Below are 13,821 nucleotides of genomic sequence, written 5' to 3'. Positions count from 1 at the left end.
AAGTGGGCCGAGCTCACGAGGGTCCCCAGCAGCCCACCTGGAGGGCCCACAGACATCTGTCCAGTGGTTCCCGAGCAGCTGAAACCCTCGCCCCCGCACGCATCTACGGACTTCCAGCTGCATGCGCCCTGTTAGGCCCCAGGTGCCCTGGGGATGCGAGCACAGTCAGGACCGAGGAGGCAAGAGCCCCACAGAGGCTGTCTGCCCACGCTCCAGGTGGCTGCGAGCAGGAGCCTCCAGATGGCACAGGTCAGCCTTCGTCCTGGGACAGTAGGAGGACTTTTCCCGGGTGTTGGCTCTAGGCACTCTGCCTTTGGTTGGGAGAAGGCTGCTGTGATGGGTTCAGATGGGGAGTGCTCTCGTGACCCACTCCTGAGGTCTGCTGCGGGCCCAGGAGTGCATCGCCGCCGCGGTGTATGTGCGGCTAATTGCCACCCTCGGAATTTTAGGCCAGCCCTAGAGACCGACAGCTGAGAGAACAAAAATGAAACGCCACTTGAGTGGATCCCACTGCAGCAATGCTGGGGACCAGGAAGGGCCCCCCTGCGCGGCCAGGTTTAAACAGGAGCCGGGAGACTGCTCCTCAAGGACTCCTAGCATGAGGAGGTTGGACCAGCTGGTCTCCCTGATCTTAGGAGCAGAAGCCACAACCCCTGTCCCTAAGGGGCTGATGCTGTATGTGGCACGAAAGAGTGGCAGAGGAAGGTGGGATTTCCCTGGACACCCCTGTCAAGGGCCCCCCGGGAGTCTGTGGGGAAACTCAGACGTGAATGGAGTCAACTTGGCCACAAGGTACAACCCAGCCAGAGCCAGGTGTGTGCCTGAGGGAGCGAACCCAGGAGCCAGAGGCCACTCCTACAACCAGGTGACCACGTGGGCAAAGGAGGGGCCCGAGGGAGTGGGCATGGCTGGGCCATGGGGAATGTTTTGGGGGCCATGGAAGCTGGGCCTGGAAAGGCAGGCTGGGTTATTTCTTGGAGGGCCATAAAGGCTCAGGTGAGAGGCCAGAGCTTCACTCAGTGCTGGGGGACCATGGGTACCAGCGGAGCCGGGCAGAGCTGTGCGTTGGGAAGCTTTGTGTGCATGCGTGCATGTGTGTGTGTGTGTGTGTGTGTGTGTGTGTGTGTATACACTCAGGATGGCCGGAGCCTCAGGAGTGGAGGTAGAGAAGCCAGGGCTGGGTGCTAAAATCATCCACGGGAGAGGCCTGACCCAGGGCAGACAGGGGTGGACAGGAGAGTAATCAGGGCATCCTGAAGGCCCAGAGACCTCAGAGCCAGCCCCTCCTTCTCCGGGCTTTTGCTCCCTGCACTTCATATACCCCATTCCCAGGGCTGGACAGATGCCCTGGTGCAAAAGGGGGTGGCCGAGCCCCTGGCCTAAAGGCCCCAAGGATGTGCAGAATTAGGGGCTAATGTTGAATCTCCTCAGCCCAGCAGCCTGACTCAACAGAATATGTGGACTGTTCCCAGAGAGCAGAACTGGCCTCATTACAGACATTTGCTGGTGGCCAGATGGAGGCCCCAGCCCCAAAAGGGCCTGCGATCCTCATCCAAACCCCCTGGAATCATTGAGGACTTAGAAACCAAGAGGGGGGAATTCAGAATCCATGCACTTCAACCTCTCTCCAAAGAACGAACGAACTCCAGTTCCCAGACAAGCAATCATGTTGCTTAATCTTTGCTTAAATGCCTCCAGGGACAGTGAGCTCATTACTTCCCAGGTAGGCACCCACTTGTTGTTGAAGTTTCTGTTACCCAAAGTCAGGTCTGTCTTTCTGCCCCCTGAGCCTTTCATTACTTTTCCCAGGTTAAGAATCTCCAGTGGCCCCTGCTCGCAGAGTGACAGCTTGGGTGTTGGCCACGGCCAGGCCACTGGGTTCTGCACCCGTCCAGCCCGACCACGCCTTCATGTTCTCCAAAGGACCAAGGCACAGGCCATGCCAGGGCATGTCAAGCCCCCGAGGTCTTGTCCCTCCCTCTCCTGAGCCCATGTACCTTCTCCAGGCCGTCCTCCTTCAGGCTGATGATGTCCAGATCGAAATCTGTCCGTAAGCCACTGGTTTTGTTGAAAACAATCCGTCCAGTTAATCCTTCCCATTGAGCCTGCCGGAAGGGAGAGGGCAGAGCGGCAATTCCTCGGGCTCATAAATCATCACTCGGTACAACTGTACAATGATTCATTTTAATTACTCTTTGCACTGATACTGTTCCCCCAAGACCATGATTAATTAATAATCACCTCCATCATTGCACGGGCTGTGGTGCAAGCCAGCGATTTCCATAAATTCTATTATGCTCTTTAGCCAGCATTACATTTGCACCTTCTCGTGTACAACATCGATCTCAGATGCACTCAACTGAGCCCCCGCGGAGCCTGTGGTGGGTCCGCAGAGAGGGGCAAGGAGGCAGGTGGGCGGCGTGGGGCAGGCGAGACCTGCATGGAAGCGGAAAAGCCAAGGGGCCAAGCCAATCCTGGCTGGAAGACCAGACGCTTGGAGGAGAGCTGGAGGAGACAGAGAAGCTACCCCCACTGCCGCCGCCGGCCCCGGCTCCACGGGGTCGCGGTTAAGAATGCAGGGGTCAGAAGGCCCGGGTCCAACCGCTGTTAGCTCTGCCACCTGGGGGATTCCACTTCACCTCTCTGTCTCAGGTTCCTCCTCTACAAAATGGAATTTGTAATAGTACCAAAATGCCAGGAGGGTGGAATGAGATAAATCCCATAAAATACTTAGGACGGTGCTCAGTACATACCAGAGCCCTGAACAAATGGCAGGTTTTGTCATCTTTTATTGCCATTAATATGGCTAGCACAGAGAGGCCGGGGTTCAGAGAACACCCCAGCCCCGAGCTGAGAAGAGCCCCACTCTTCTAGATCAGGGATGGGCAATCCACGGCTGGCAGCCCCAACTCCTCCGCGGCCTGTTTCTGTGAACAGTGGATCAGAACACGGTCACACCCATGTGTTTACTTAGTGTCTTTGGCTTCTCTGGCCCAGTGCCTGCAGGCCTGAATAGTTACAGAGAGACCAGCTGGCCCACAAAGCCTAAATAGGCACTCTCCCGCCTGTGGCAGAAAAGGTTTGCCGACTCCTTTCTAGAAGATACCCTTCCTGGAGGCCCAGCGGATACCTACGAAGTACTTCCCGCTGCTCAGAGCATGTAACCTGCCGCCCTGGCAGGTGGGCCAGGTGAGGTCACCATCCCCATTTCACAGACAAGGAAGCAGGCCCCCTGGGGCCAGCACATCCCCCAATCTCACCGAGTGGCTGAGAGCCCACCCTGCCGCTCGGGTCCCAGGGTCCCAGGGTTCCAGCACCCGGGCTGGAGCTATGCCCCTTCTCTCCCTCCTCCGTGGAGGTAGGAGGCCGCGGGCACCCAGGTGAACACCCCCATGCCACCGGCTTTCTGAGTCTGGGAGAACAAACTTGGAGTCCTTGGGAACCAGGGGGAGCTGCGGGCTGACGGGGTTGGGGAAGGAGGTGCCAGAGCATGTGGAAGGGGAAGGCCTGAAAATCGCAGTCCTTGCTTTGCCACACTGGGGTCAGGATGCCCTGGAGGTTCTGGAAAAGGTTCCAGGGCCTCTCCCTGGCCCAACGCTCCTGACACTCATGCTTACACTCACGGTGTGGCACCCAAGTTCATGGGATCATGGATCGCTGGAGGCCACAGTGACACCCGCAGGGCTCTCCAAACACTTGGGCAGCTCTAAGGCATCGTGGGAAGTGTGCAGGGGGGAGCAGCTAGGTAGACTAACTCAGGCAGAGGGGTGGGGCCTGGAAGGGGTCCGGGAGGCTGTTAAAAGGAGTTAGACAGAATGTGATCTAACCTCTCCGAGCTTCAGGAAGGGGAAAATGACCTGTTTCCTCAGTGTTAAAAAAGATGTATAAAGTGTTTAGCAAGTGCCTGGCCTATGCTGCCCCAACTAAGTGGTCTATATTATTAGTACTCTTTTGTTGCTTCCTTCCATGGAGCTTCCTTGGACTAGGGCTGGCGCTTGGCTGGGAGGAGGGCTGGTCACTTGGGCCAGGGCCCGAGGCCTCAGTAGAAATCCTGTCATAGAAGGCTAACCTCCTTCCCTGAATGCGCTGATTTTGTCTCATGACAATCCTGCCAGGTGGGTGTCACTGTCACCCCCATTTTATGGTCATAGACATTGAGGCTCAAAGAGGGGCTGAGCCATATACAAATCCCACATCATGGTGGTGCAGGGCAGAAGCCCGGTCTGCAGGAACAGAGCTGAAGAGCTTGGCCTCACTATGCCCAAGTTCTGTGGGAGAGGCTTCTAGAGCCCAGGGGGCCGGAAACGCGGTTTGGGGACAGAGATGAAAAGACCAGAGAAGGTGAAGACCACTGTTTATGGCTTCACAGAGAGGCTCAGCTCTGGCTGGCTCCCCCTCCTCTGTACCCTCAGGCTCTCTCCTGGCCCCCAGGGGAAATCACAGCAGGTGCCTTCAAACCTGCATTCGGAGCCAAGCCTTCCCCCTTGTCAGCTACAGAGGAAGGAAATGCCAGCAGGGGCCTGGACTGCCTGTGGGCCCCGGGTGGGGGGGTAGGGCCAGGGCAGGGCAGGGAGCCGGGGACAGCCCCTCCCCGTGACATTTCCCGGCCTGCCCGCCCCTTCCAGCCACCGCTCCAGACTCGCTAAATGAAAGATGCTTCACACGCTCTGAACTCCGGCCTGGTATTTTCCAGCTCCTCTCGGAAATGCCAAGTCTTTAAATGATTTACTGTCACGCAGTCAGATGGGGGAGACGAGCAACTTGGAAATGGTCTGAGGGAAGACGGTATGCTGGGCTCAAGCAGGGCACTCGGGGCCCAGGCTCGGGCAGCTGCGGCACTGCAGGCAAGCCACGTGGCTGCACTAGGCCTCCATGTCCACCGCCCTAAGGTGCAGGTGTCACAGAGATGTCCCTGAAGGGGCTCTGTAAGGAGCATGAGTGTTGAGGGCCACTCACTGGGCCGGCGGCCGGGAAACAGGAGGTACACCAAAGCGGGCCGGTCAGCCCCGGGAGGGAGAAGGGGGCCCCTTCCTCTAGTGTGGGCAGTGACGAACCTGCTCCCCTCAGGGCTGCAGACTGAGCCTCAAAAATTCCAAGGGGTCAGGGGTGAGCAGGGTGAGGGTCCCCAAAGCTATGTGGCCCAGGGACCCTCGTTAGCTGGAAACCCACCAGGGAACAAGAAGCCACAGGGATGGCAGTCGTGACGACAGAGACAACATAAGGGTAGCCCCTCTGTTGGGCGTTGGCTCTGTGCTAGGCTCTGGCCTAAGTGCTCCACACACACCCTAACTCGCTTCATCCTGCAACAACCCTAGGAAAATCTCCAGAGTACAGAGGCAGACTGGAGGCACAGAGAGGTTCAGCAGCTTGTCGAAGGTCACACAGCTAAAAAGTGGGTGAAGCTTCAAAGGCATTTTTGTGTGGCTCCTAAGGGGCCCAGGGTTGTGGCTTGGGTCACCGACCCCCTCAGAAGGGCCTCTGGCCCCTCTGTCAGAGGTCTGCCCAGGAAGGAGGCAGCCGGGGCTAGGAGTCAGGCCTCAGCACTCCCGGGAAACAAGCGGGTGATCTCCCAGGCTAACCAGGCCTGCTCAGGGCACTGGACAATCAGCCTTCTTCTGCAGTTTTGAGGGGCTGGATGAGAAGGGACCATCATGGTCCTCTTATGCCAATATCACTGATACCGGATGGAGCCCCTTCTGGGCGTGAGGGGAGCTGGTGCCAAGGACTTCATGCCTCCCTCACCACAATGGTGAGAGCGTGTTTGCCAGGTGAGGAAACGGATGCTCGTGGCCATCTAGGAACACGTGTGAAGCCACACAGCTGGGGGAGGCAGAGACGAGCTCCACGGGCATGAGCGTCAAACTCTACAGCCCATGTCCCATCCCCACTCCTTTTAGCGCCCTTCCCAAGCAGCAAGGGGGGATGTCAGCCCTTGGGGAAAGGCACCCTGTCTGCTGTGTGTAAGGTGGTGGGTCTCTTTGCTATATACCCCCTTGGAGCTGCCTTCCTTTGCACGTGGGATTACATTCCTGAATGCCAGGACTTGATTCATGTCGGCTCCCTCCCTGGGCTGTGAGCTTGGTGAATGCAGGGGCTCGTCCGTCTCAGCCCCACTGGATCCCAGGGTCTGGCACCCAGCAGGACCACAACAACTAGCTGCTGAATAACTGAATGAACGCTCAAAGTAGCCTGCCTCACCCTGGTCCAGTGTGGTTGCCACGGAGAGATCGTTCTACAACCCTCCTTGAGGGCTTCTCTCGACGGCACCTGGAGTCGCCTGGACATGGTCTCTCCCTCCAACCCAGGATAACCCTGCCCCGATCTTCTCCCCGAGCCTTCTTCATCCACCATTTACTGGGATTTGACTCTGCCCACGTCCTGGGCGAGATGCTCCGTGGACAGTTTGCACACCGTCTTCTCAACAACACCGAGGCAAGTACTCTTTATGCCCATTTTACAGTCAAGGAAACTGAGAATCAAAATGTTAATCCTCTCACCCAAAGTTGCATAACTCATTGCGATGCCGCCAGGATGCTTGGCCTTGGCCTTAGCTTCCTCAACCCGTAAAATGGGAACGGTGAAGAGCCGTCCACAGCTTACAAGGACAAGGATGATGGAGAGTCCTTCAGAATTATCGGTTGGCACTGTGAGTGTCAACGGCCGTCTTGCAGCAGGACAGAGTTCTGCTCCTGGTTCCTCTGAATCAGCCCCACGGATGGAACTTCACAACCACCTCGGAGCCAGCAGAGCCGGGGCCCGGAGGACCCGGAACATGAAGAGGAGTACGTAGGGCTGATTATCCGGCCAGCCTCCACTGCCCCGCCCATTGCCCTGAACTCTTTCCACCCAGGGGTTTCGTCTCAGCTGCCTGGCATCCCTCTGAGGGGGCATGCTTCGGACCCCATTTTGCAGATGAGGCAGCCAAGGCTCAGCAAGGTTCTCCAGCTTGCCCAAGGTCACACAGCCGGGGCAGAGACCCTCATCTGCTGCACTGGAAAGCCCAGGCAGGTCCTGCTGACAACGTGGACCGCCCACGGAGAACCTCCTAGGCTCCAGGGCCATAGCCCTCTCAATCGCCCTGTGAGATGGGTCCCGTCCAGCCCATTTTCACCCAAGGAAATGGAGGCTCGGAGATGTGAACCCACGTGCCCAGATTCGTGTGGGCTAGAAATCAATTCTGCCTGCCTCCCACACCTGCGCCTTTGCTCTGCAGCACCGAAGACCCCCAGGGAGGAGGCCCTGGGGGGGATGATGGGGGAGCACTCACCTCCTTGATGAAGTTCATGAAGCGGCCGCCAAAGCGCCAAGCCTTGTGCCGATGGCACTGCAGGGAATTCACGGTCATCTGCGGGGCCCTCTGGTAGCACACGGACACGATGTGGACGGCGTCGTACAGTAAGGCCGCGTCAGTCTGGAGGGGAGGGCACAGGGCCTGAGAGCAGCTCCCCAGCCCTGAGGGTCCTTGGCCCAAGTTGCTCAGCCCCTCCCCCACCAGGCATATGGGGTCCTGACAAGGGAAAGGCCCAGGGTGACCCTGTCCATGCCCTCCGTGAAGGCCGGGCTTGGGTGCCCCTGCTGTTCGGCAGACACCCAACTCCCACCCTCTCTGCAGTTCAGACCTTCTCATTCTAAGCCCTCCTTTCTCATCCCATCACTCCTGTTCTCCTAGGCCCTGTCCACACCTTCTCCTTTTCTGCCTCCCTAGGCTCCAGCTGGTTAGAGCTCAAAGTCCTCTGTGCCCAGGACACATGGGTCCTTACCCCCAGACTCTGTAACAACCTGTTTACAAGCCTCCCCTACCACCCTTGGGGTTGGGGGTGGCTGTGTCTGATTCCTTGTGTTCCCAGGGCCCAGCCTAAGGTCTGGCTGATCCAGAGCAGGTCTTAGGAAGGGAAGTGGTGGGAGGGAAGAAAGAGATAGGGAGGAAGTAGGGGAGAGAGGACAGAAGAGGGAACGGGGAGGGCTGCCAAGGAAGGGGTGCCCCTGGATTTGGCCCGCCTGGCTGGGATACCATCATCACGCCATCCAACAGGCCGGACTCTGCCCGGGGAGCCGCCTGCAGCCGCTCCATGGACCACTTCTCTACGATGGCTGACACATGCGGGTTGTCCACGTTGAGGATCCGGAACCCCGTCAGGTTCACCCCTGAGTAGCGGTAGGGCTCCAGGTCTAACGCATACAGATCCTTGACAGAAAGAGGCTCAAGTAAATAAAGGTGTGGCCTGCTGTAAACCCCAGCCACCCCTCACCTGGGCCACCACTGTCCCACACGCCCTTCTTGGAGCACCAGGAGCCCAAGGTGGCAACTCCCTGCAGAGCCCTGCCCTGCATGAGGTGAGGCTCGGCGGCGGCGGTGGAGTACCCGCAGGAGCACCGGAGGGGGGATCAGCTGGAATGCCTTCTGCCTGGTGGCTGACCTCATGGACTCGCTGCTGGACCCCCTGCATGTGGCTCAGCTGGATTCTTTGTCTACAAAATGGGGCTCTTGCCTCCTTTATAGGACTGGTGCAGCAGATCACATGAAAGGCCTGGCCCAGAACATCAGATGATTGTGATAATGGTCATGATGGTCACTTCCAACGACGGGGGTGCCCACTTCGGGGGGGACAAAGAGCACTGGGCCTGGGCATCTCCAAGGGAAGCTGAGGGGAGTTGTTGTATCCCCCACCCCCAAAAAGGCTATTTTAAAATATTTTTTTCTAGCTTTTGCACAGTGAAGGAAACCATCGACAAAATGAATAGGCTGAAAGGGAGAAGTACTTGAAAAGCTCAGCGTCCCTCATCATTAGGGAAATGCCAATCAAAACCACAAGAAGCAATCAACTCCCACCTGTCAGAATGGCTAAAATCAAAAAGACATCCACAAGTGTTGGCGAGGATGTGGAGAAGGAACCCTTGCGTGCTGGTGGTGGGAATGCAAACTGGTGTAGCCGCTCTGGAAGACGGTACGGAGACTCCTCAAAGAATTAAAAATAGAACTACCCTATGATCTCACAATTCCACTTTTGGGTATTTATTTGAAGAAAACAGAAAAACTAACTTGAAAACATAGGTGCACTCCTATGTTCACCACAGCGTTGTTTACAATAGCCAAGATATGGAAGCAGCCCAAGTGTCCGTCGCTAGATGAACGGATAAAGAAGATGTGGTGTGTACATACGGAGGAATGTAACTCAGCCATAAGAGAGAAGGACATCCTGACATCTTGTAACACTGTGGATAGACCCAGAAGACATTATGCTAAGTGAAGCCAGACAGAGAAAGACAAATACCATAGGATTTCACTTATATACAGAATCTAAAAAAACAAAACAAACTCATAAATACAGAGAACTGGTGGATGCCAGAAGGGAGAGGGGTGGGGGGATGGGCAAGGTAGGTGAAGGGGATTAAGAGGTACAAACTTCCAGTTATAAAATAAGTAAGTCATGGGGACGTAATGAGCATAGAGAACGCAGTCAACAACTTGGTAATCCCTTTGTATGGTGACAGATGATAACCAAAGCTTTTGTGGGGGTCATTTTGTAATGTATAAAAATACTGATTGGCTATCTTGTACCCCTGAAATCAACATAATACTGTAGGTCAATTATAATTCAATAAAAACAATAGTCTTTCTGCTTGGGACTCAAGGAATACCACCGCCTTCTTCTCTCCCCTCACCTCCGACATCATCAGCCAGACCTCCACACCCGCTGTGTCCTAGGAGCAACAGACCAGCAGTCAGCCCATCTGTCCACGGCCAGGTGGCATCCAGTCTGGTGTAAGGAGTAGGCCCCGGCCTAAGGACCAGGAATACTGGCCTTAACGTGTGGGGCAGACGAGCTTCAGGCCCTCTGCAGCTCCAGCTCTGGGGCAAGGGGAGCCGGTGGGGCAAGGAGGCAGAGAGGGATTGGGCAGGGTGTGTGTGCATGGAGGGAGAAGGCAGGTGCTAAACTAGGAAGAAGTGGCAGTGTCGAGGAGATAGGGGGTGGTAGCCTAGGAGGAGCAGACCCTTCCTACTGGTGGTTTGAGAAACTGAGTCCTAAGGTCCTCCTGGTCAACTGTCTATTCTTTTCTATGCTCTACTCTCATCAAGCTATCTTCTGTCCCAGCCTCCGGTCCCTCCTCTTTCGAGGGTCCCTCAACTCATATGCTCCATCCTGTGCTGGGAGAGAGGCAAGACAGCCCACAGGCTGTACTGTTCTCTGCATGGCTGCAGTCACTGGGACTAAAACCCAGCCCATCATAGTCCAGGCTTCCATGAACTCGACGGCAGCTCGAGGAATGATGAGCTCACGGAGCAGCCCTTCCGCATGGTGCTGGCTTCCTTTGGTCTCTCACATATTCCCGACTGATGCTAAATTCTTCCTGCTCCTGCTGCACCCTCAAAATGGGCTCCTTCTGGAATGCGTGGTGTTGGCTTCCTCTTTGAAAGTTTAGGGCATAGGATGTTGGGGAGAGATCTGGAGCAGACTTGAACCCCGGGTAAGAAAATTTAGTCCTAGCTTTGCCCAAACAACTAGGGCACTGATTCTAGGCCAGGACTTGGGATGGGGAAGGGGCCGGGTGGGAGCAGGAGGTGGGGTCGTCAGCAGATGAAGGGGTCTCACCGAGTGGGCCAGAGGGTGCCTGCCCCAGTCTCAGTGGGGAGTGGAGGGTGGGTACTGCCCTCAGCCCTGCACATGGAGGATACCACCCCATCCTGACACCCCTGCAGAGTAGCTGTTTAACAGTGTGTTCCTTCTACAGATGAGGAAACAGGGTCAGGGGCATGAGGTGACCTGCCTGAGGTCATAAAGCTCAAAAAAGGCAGAGCAGAATTTGTACCCAGGTCTGTTTCGGTGGGGTGTTGGAGCTGGCTCGCACTGGCCTGTGCGAGCTAACTGTTAGCACTTCTTCCTGCTTCCAGTCACCTCACACTGGTCACCTGATACCAGCTGTGGGGGGAGTATTTTCACCATGGAAATTAGAAGCACTCCAAATCCAGGGTTTCCCTCCCACACACTTGGACAGCGGGTGGTACACCACCGTCTGTCTTATTCAAGAAACGCCTGTGCTTTATGCCCCCGTGGTTGCCAAACACGCGATATGCACCCGAACTGTCTTTGGAGCTGTTTTGGGGAGTATAGGCCATGGAGAGTCTGGGGTGCGGCCTGGCAACTCTGGGATTTGAGAAGCCCCTCATCTAAGTCATGACTCCTGACAGGGCTGAGCTGGGGACACGTGTGGAATCAGAGGAGCGGAGGGGCATGGGGAAGGCATGCCCAGAAGAAAGCCTCTCTCCCCACGGCGCCTTCCCGAGCGCGGCGCATGGAGACAGCCCCGGCAAAGCTCGGGGGCACAGACTGCGAGGCCAGGCCGTCTGGGTTCCAGGTGCATCTACCCTCCTCACCTCAGGTGGGTTCAGCTGCCACACGTAGGCGATGATAACAGGACCTAGCAGGTGGGGTTGTCATGAGGAAGAAGTGGGTTCATGGATGTGCGCAGAGCACATCTGGTGCATGGTAGACGTAGTTAAGTGTTTGACCAATATTCTCTGGCAGCAGGTTGTGACAGTCATGGGATACGACCCCAGGGACATGCCCGGTTGTCAGAGGAGAGGAGCAGAGAGGGGTTGGGTCCTTCCTGCCTTACCCGTCTTGGCAATATAGGAACAATCACGATGAGCTAACAGCTATGAGCTCCTGCGAACCTCGGAACAGCAGGCCACGTTCTAAGTTCCTTTTGTGCATTAACTCACTGAATTCTCATTTCCACCTTATCCCGGGAGGGTGTTACTTTCACCCCATTTCGGAGGAAGGAACTGAGTCACAGAGAGGTTAGGCTTCACGGCTAACCTGTGGAGCAACAGAGTCCAACCCAGGCAGTCCAGCTCCCAAGCCCCCCCCGTCCCGTGACCAGCCTGCAGTCCACACAGCATTCAGAGGGGTTTCTCGGAAGGATCAATCCAACCCTGTGTTTATAAATCCTTACTACCTTCTCAGAATGAAGTCCAAGTTCCTTAGTTTAGTTTACAAAGCTCTCCACCGCCCTCCTGCCCCACTTTTCTTCCCACCCCTTCCCATGTTTGTTTCAGGAACCAAACCAGTTTCCCCTTCTCCCTTCCTCGCTGACGCCTGCCCCTGCCCCCATCACGTAGCTTCTCATCGCTATGCCGGCATTTGTGCATCTTCTAGCCTCTGGCTGGGCTGTCTCTCTTCCTCAACCCTCTTAGGTGGGCTATTCTCTGAGATTCAAATCAATTCAAGTGGCACCTCTTCCGGGAAGCCTCCCCTGACTACTCCTTTACACATGCACCACAGGGTGGGTCGAGGGGGCTTCCGCTTTCATCCTGGGACCTCTTGCCTTTCACCCCCACTGATAACAACTGTTAGTATCTGTGTCTGTCTCCTGAACCCCAGAGCCAAACACCCCTGTCACCCAAAGTGGAAAGAAGGGTCAGCCAGCCGAGTAGCTCTCTGGGGCACCTAAACAGCGCTGGGAAGGGCCTGGGATGGGAGACTAGTGTTTCACATCCTCCTCTCAGGGGGAGCTCTCAATGAAGCTGGAGGCTAGGAAGGGTTTGGTAAATTGCCTTGGGGGGTGGGAGAGTGAGACCCTTAAGGGGCCTGCTTTAGTATCAAGAGATCTTCCCCCAAATTGCCTTTGGAGAAGGCAGGTAAGGGGAGGTGGAACAGTTTTGTTTTGCAAGATGGAGAATGTGAATTTGGGGCCAGAGCTCACTGCCAGGGCCAAGGAAGAGAAGTTGACCTCTGCCCCCAGGGAACACCCTTCTCACTCCACCCCAGCACGGGGCCCAGCCTCCTCTCCAATGCAGTGCTGACCTACTACCTAAGGCCTGAAAGATGCCAAAGCATCAGCCTGCCCAGGGCGTCCGTGACTCGGTTCACCCTCCTCTAGGACCAGAGGCCACCCGGACTCAGTGAGAAGGGTGGCATCCCTGGCCCTGGTGGGAGGCTTGGGGGCTGGTGACATCAGCCCTTCCGGTCTCTGGACGTGGCATGTGTTCTGCTGACACTCACGGGGTGGCCGCAGCCATTCCAACCCGGGGGGGGTGATGGGGTGTCACTGCTGGGGTCACCTCCCTCCCTGTCACACCGAGCCTGGAGTGCAAAGTGTTGTAGGGCTTGCGGCACCAAGCGTCCCCACCCCCGTGACACGAGGGCAGGGATGACGGGAGCTGCTAAAGAGGGCTCTTTGTCCAGCTCCACTTCTGTGTCCGCGCTGCCCTGAGCGGAGACCCCAATCGCCGTACACAGTGAGCCACGGGCAACCTTGCCGCTTGGCAAAAAGTTGCTGTTCTTGATGCCAAATGTTGACACACTGAATTCAGTATCGACGAGGGACCTTTTAGAAACATTCAGCATAACATAATAGACTAATTCATTAGCACCCCATGGGTCTGACTGGGTAGAAGCCGAAGCTCAGAAAACATTGCCTTAAGGAATGACAGATGAAAATATCTTTCCCATGATATAACTGTTATTGCTGGGAAGTGGCATTAATTGTGATTGCTTATCTATTAATTTATTATAATTCTTTTTTCACCTCCAGGCTTTTACCTACACATGACATGCACCAGGGGCTCAGCTGGGGCTGAGTAACGCGGGTTATCTAGGAAGGGCTCGAAGCTGGCTGGAGCGGATTATGGCCGCTGGGGTAATTAAAATGTCTACTGCATGAAAGCAGCAAGTTCGGAGAATTTTTTTAGCAGCGACGCATTGGTGACGTGGGTTTCTGAAAGGGAAGCAAATAAATGCCAGATGCCACCGGCCTCCCAAAATACAGCCTTGACTGACCAACGGGCGTGAAGAGGCAGGATCATGAGGTAGACTCTGA

The 13,821-nt window shown here is 56.0% G+C and overlaps 1 protein-coding gene across 1 annotated transcript in view; it reads right to left on the bottom strand.

The window, feature by feature from the left end:
- Window positions 1–13,821, bottom strand: part of GRIK3 (glutamate ionotropic receptor kainate type subunit 3) — a 213,568-nt gene that overhangs the window by 46,892 nt on the left and 152,855 nt on the right. The window contains exons 6-8 of the mRNA XM_028113913.1: window positions 8,012–8,185; window positions 7,268–7,411; window positions 1,998–2,105 (exon numbers count right to left, since the gene is read on the bottom strand). Coding sequence (XP_027969714.1) covers window positions 1,998–2,105; window positions 7,268–7,411; window positions 8,012–8,185 — 426 coding nt within the window. The remainder of the gene's footprint in view (window positions 1–1,997; window positions 2,106–7,267; window positions 7,412–8,011; window positions 8,186–13,821) is intronic.

The sequence above is a fragment of the Eumetopias jubatus genome, unplaced genomic scaffold (assembly GCF_037043125.1).
Source record: "Eumetopias jubatus isolate StellerSeaLion01/CBP00866 unplaced genomic scaffold, mEumJub1_p1.0 scaffold_4, whole genome shotgun sequence".
Classification (NCBI taxonomy): Eukaryota; Metazoa; Chordata; class Mammalia; order Carnivora; family Otariidae; genus Eumetopias; species Eumetopias jubatus.
The sequence above is the reverse complement of the archived record's forward strand: the minus strand, read 5'-3'. Positions and strand labels throughout refer to the sequence as shown.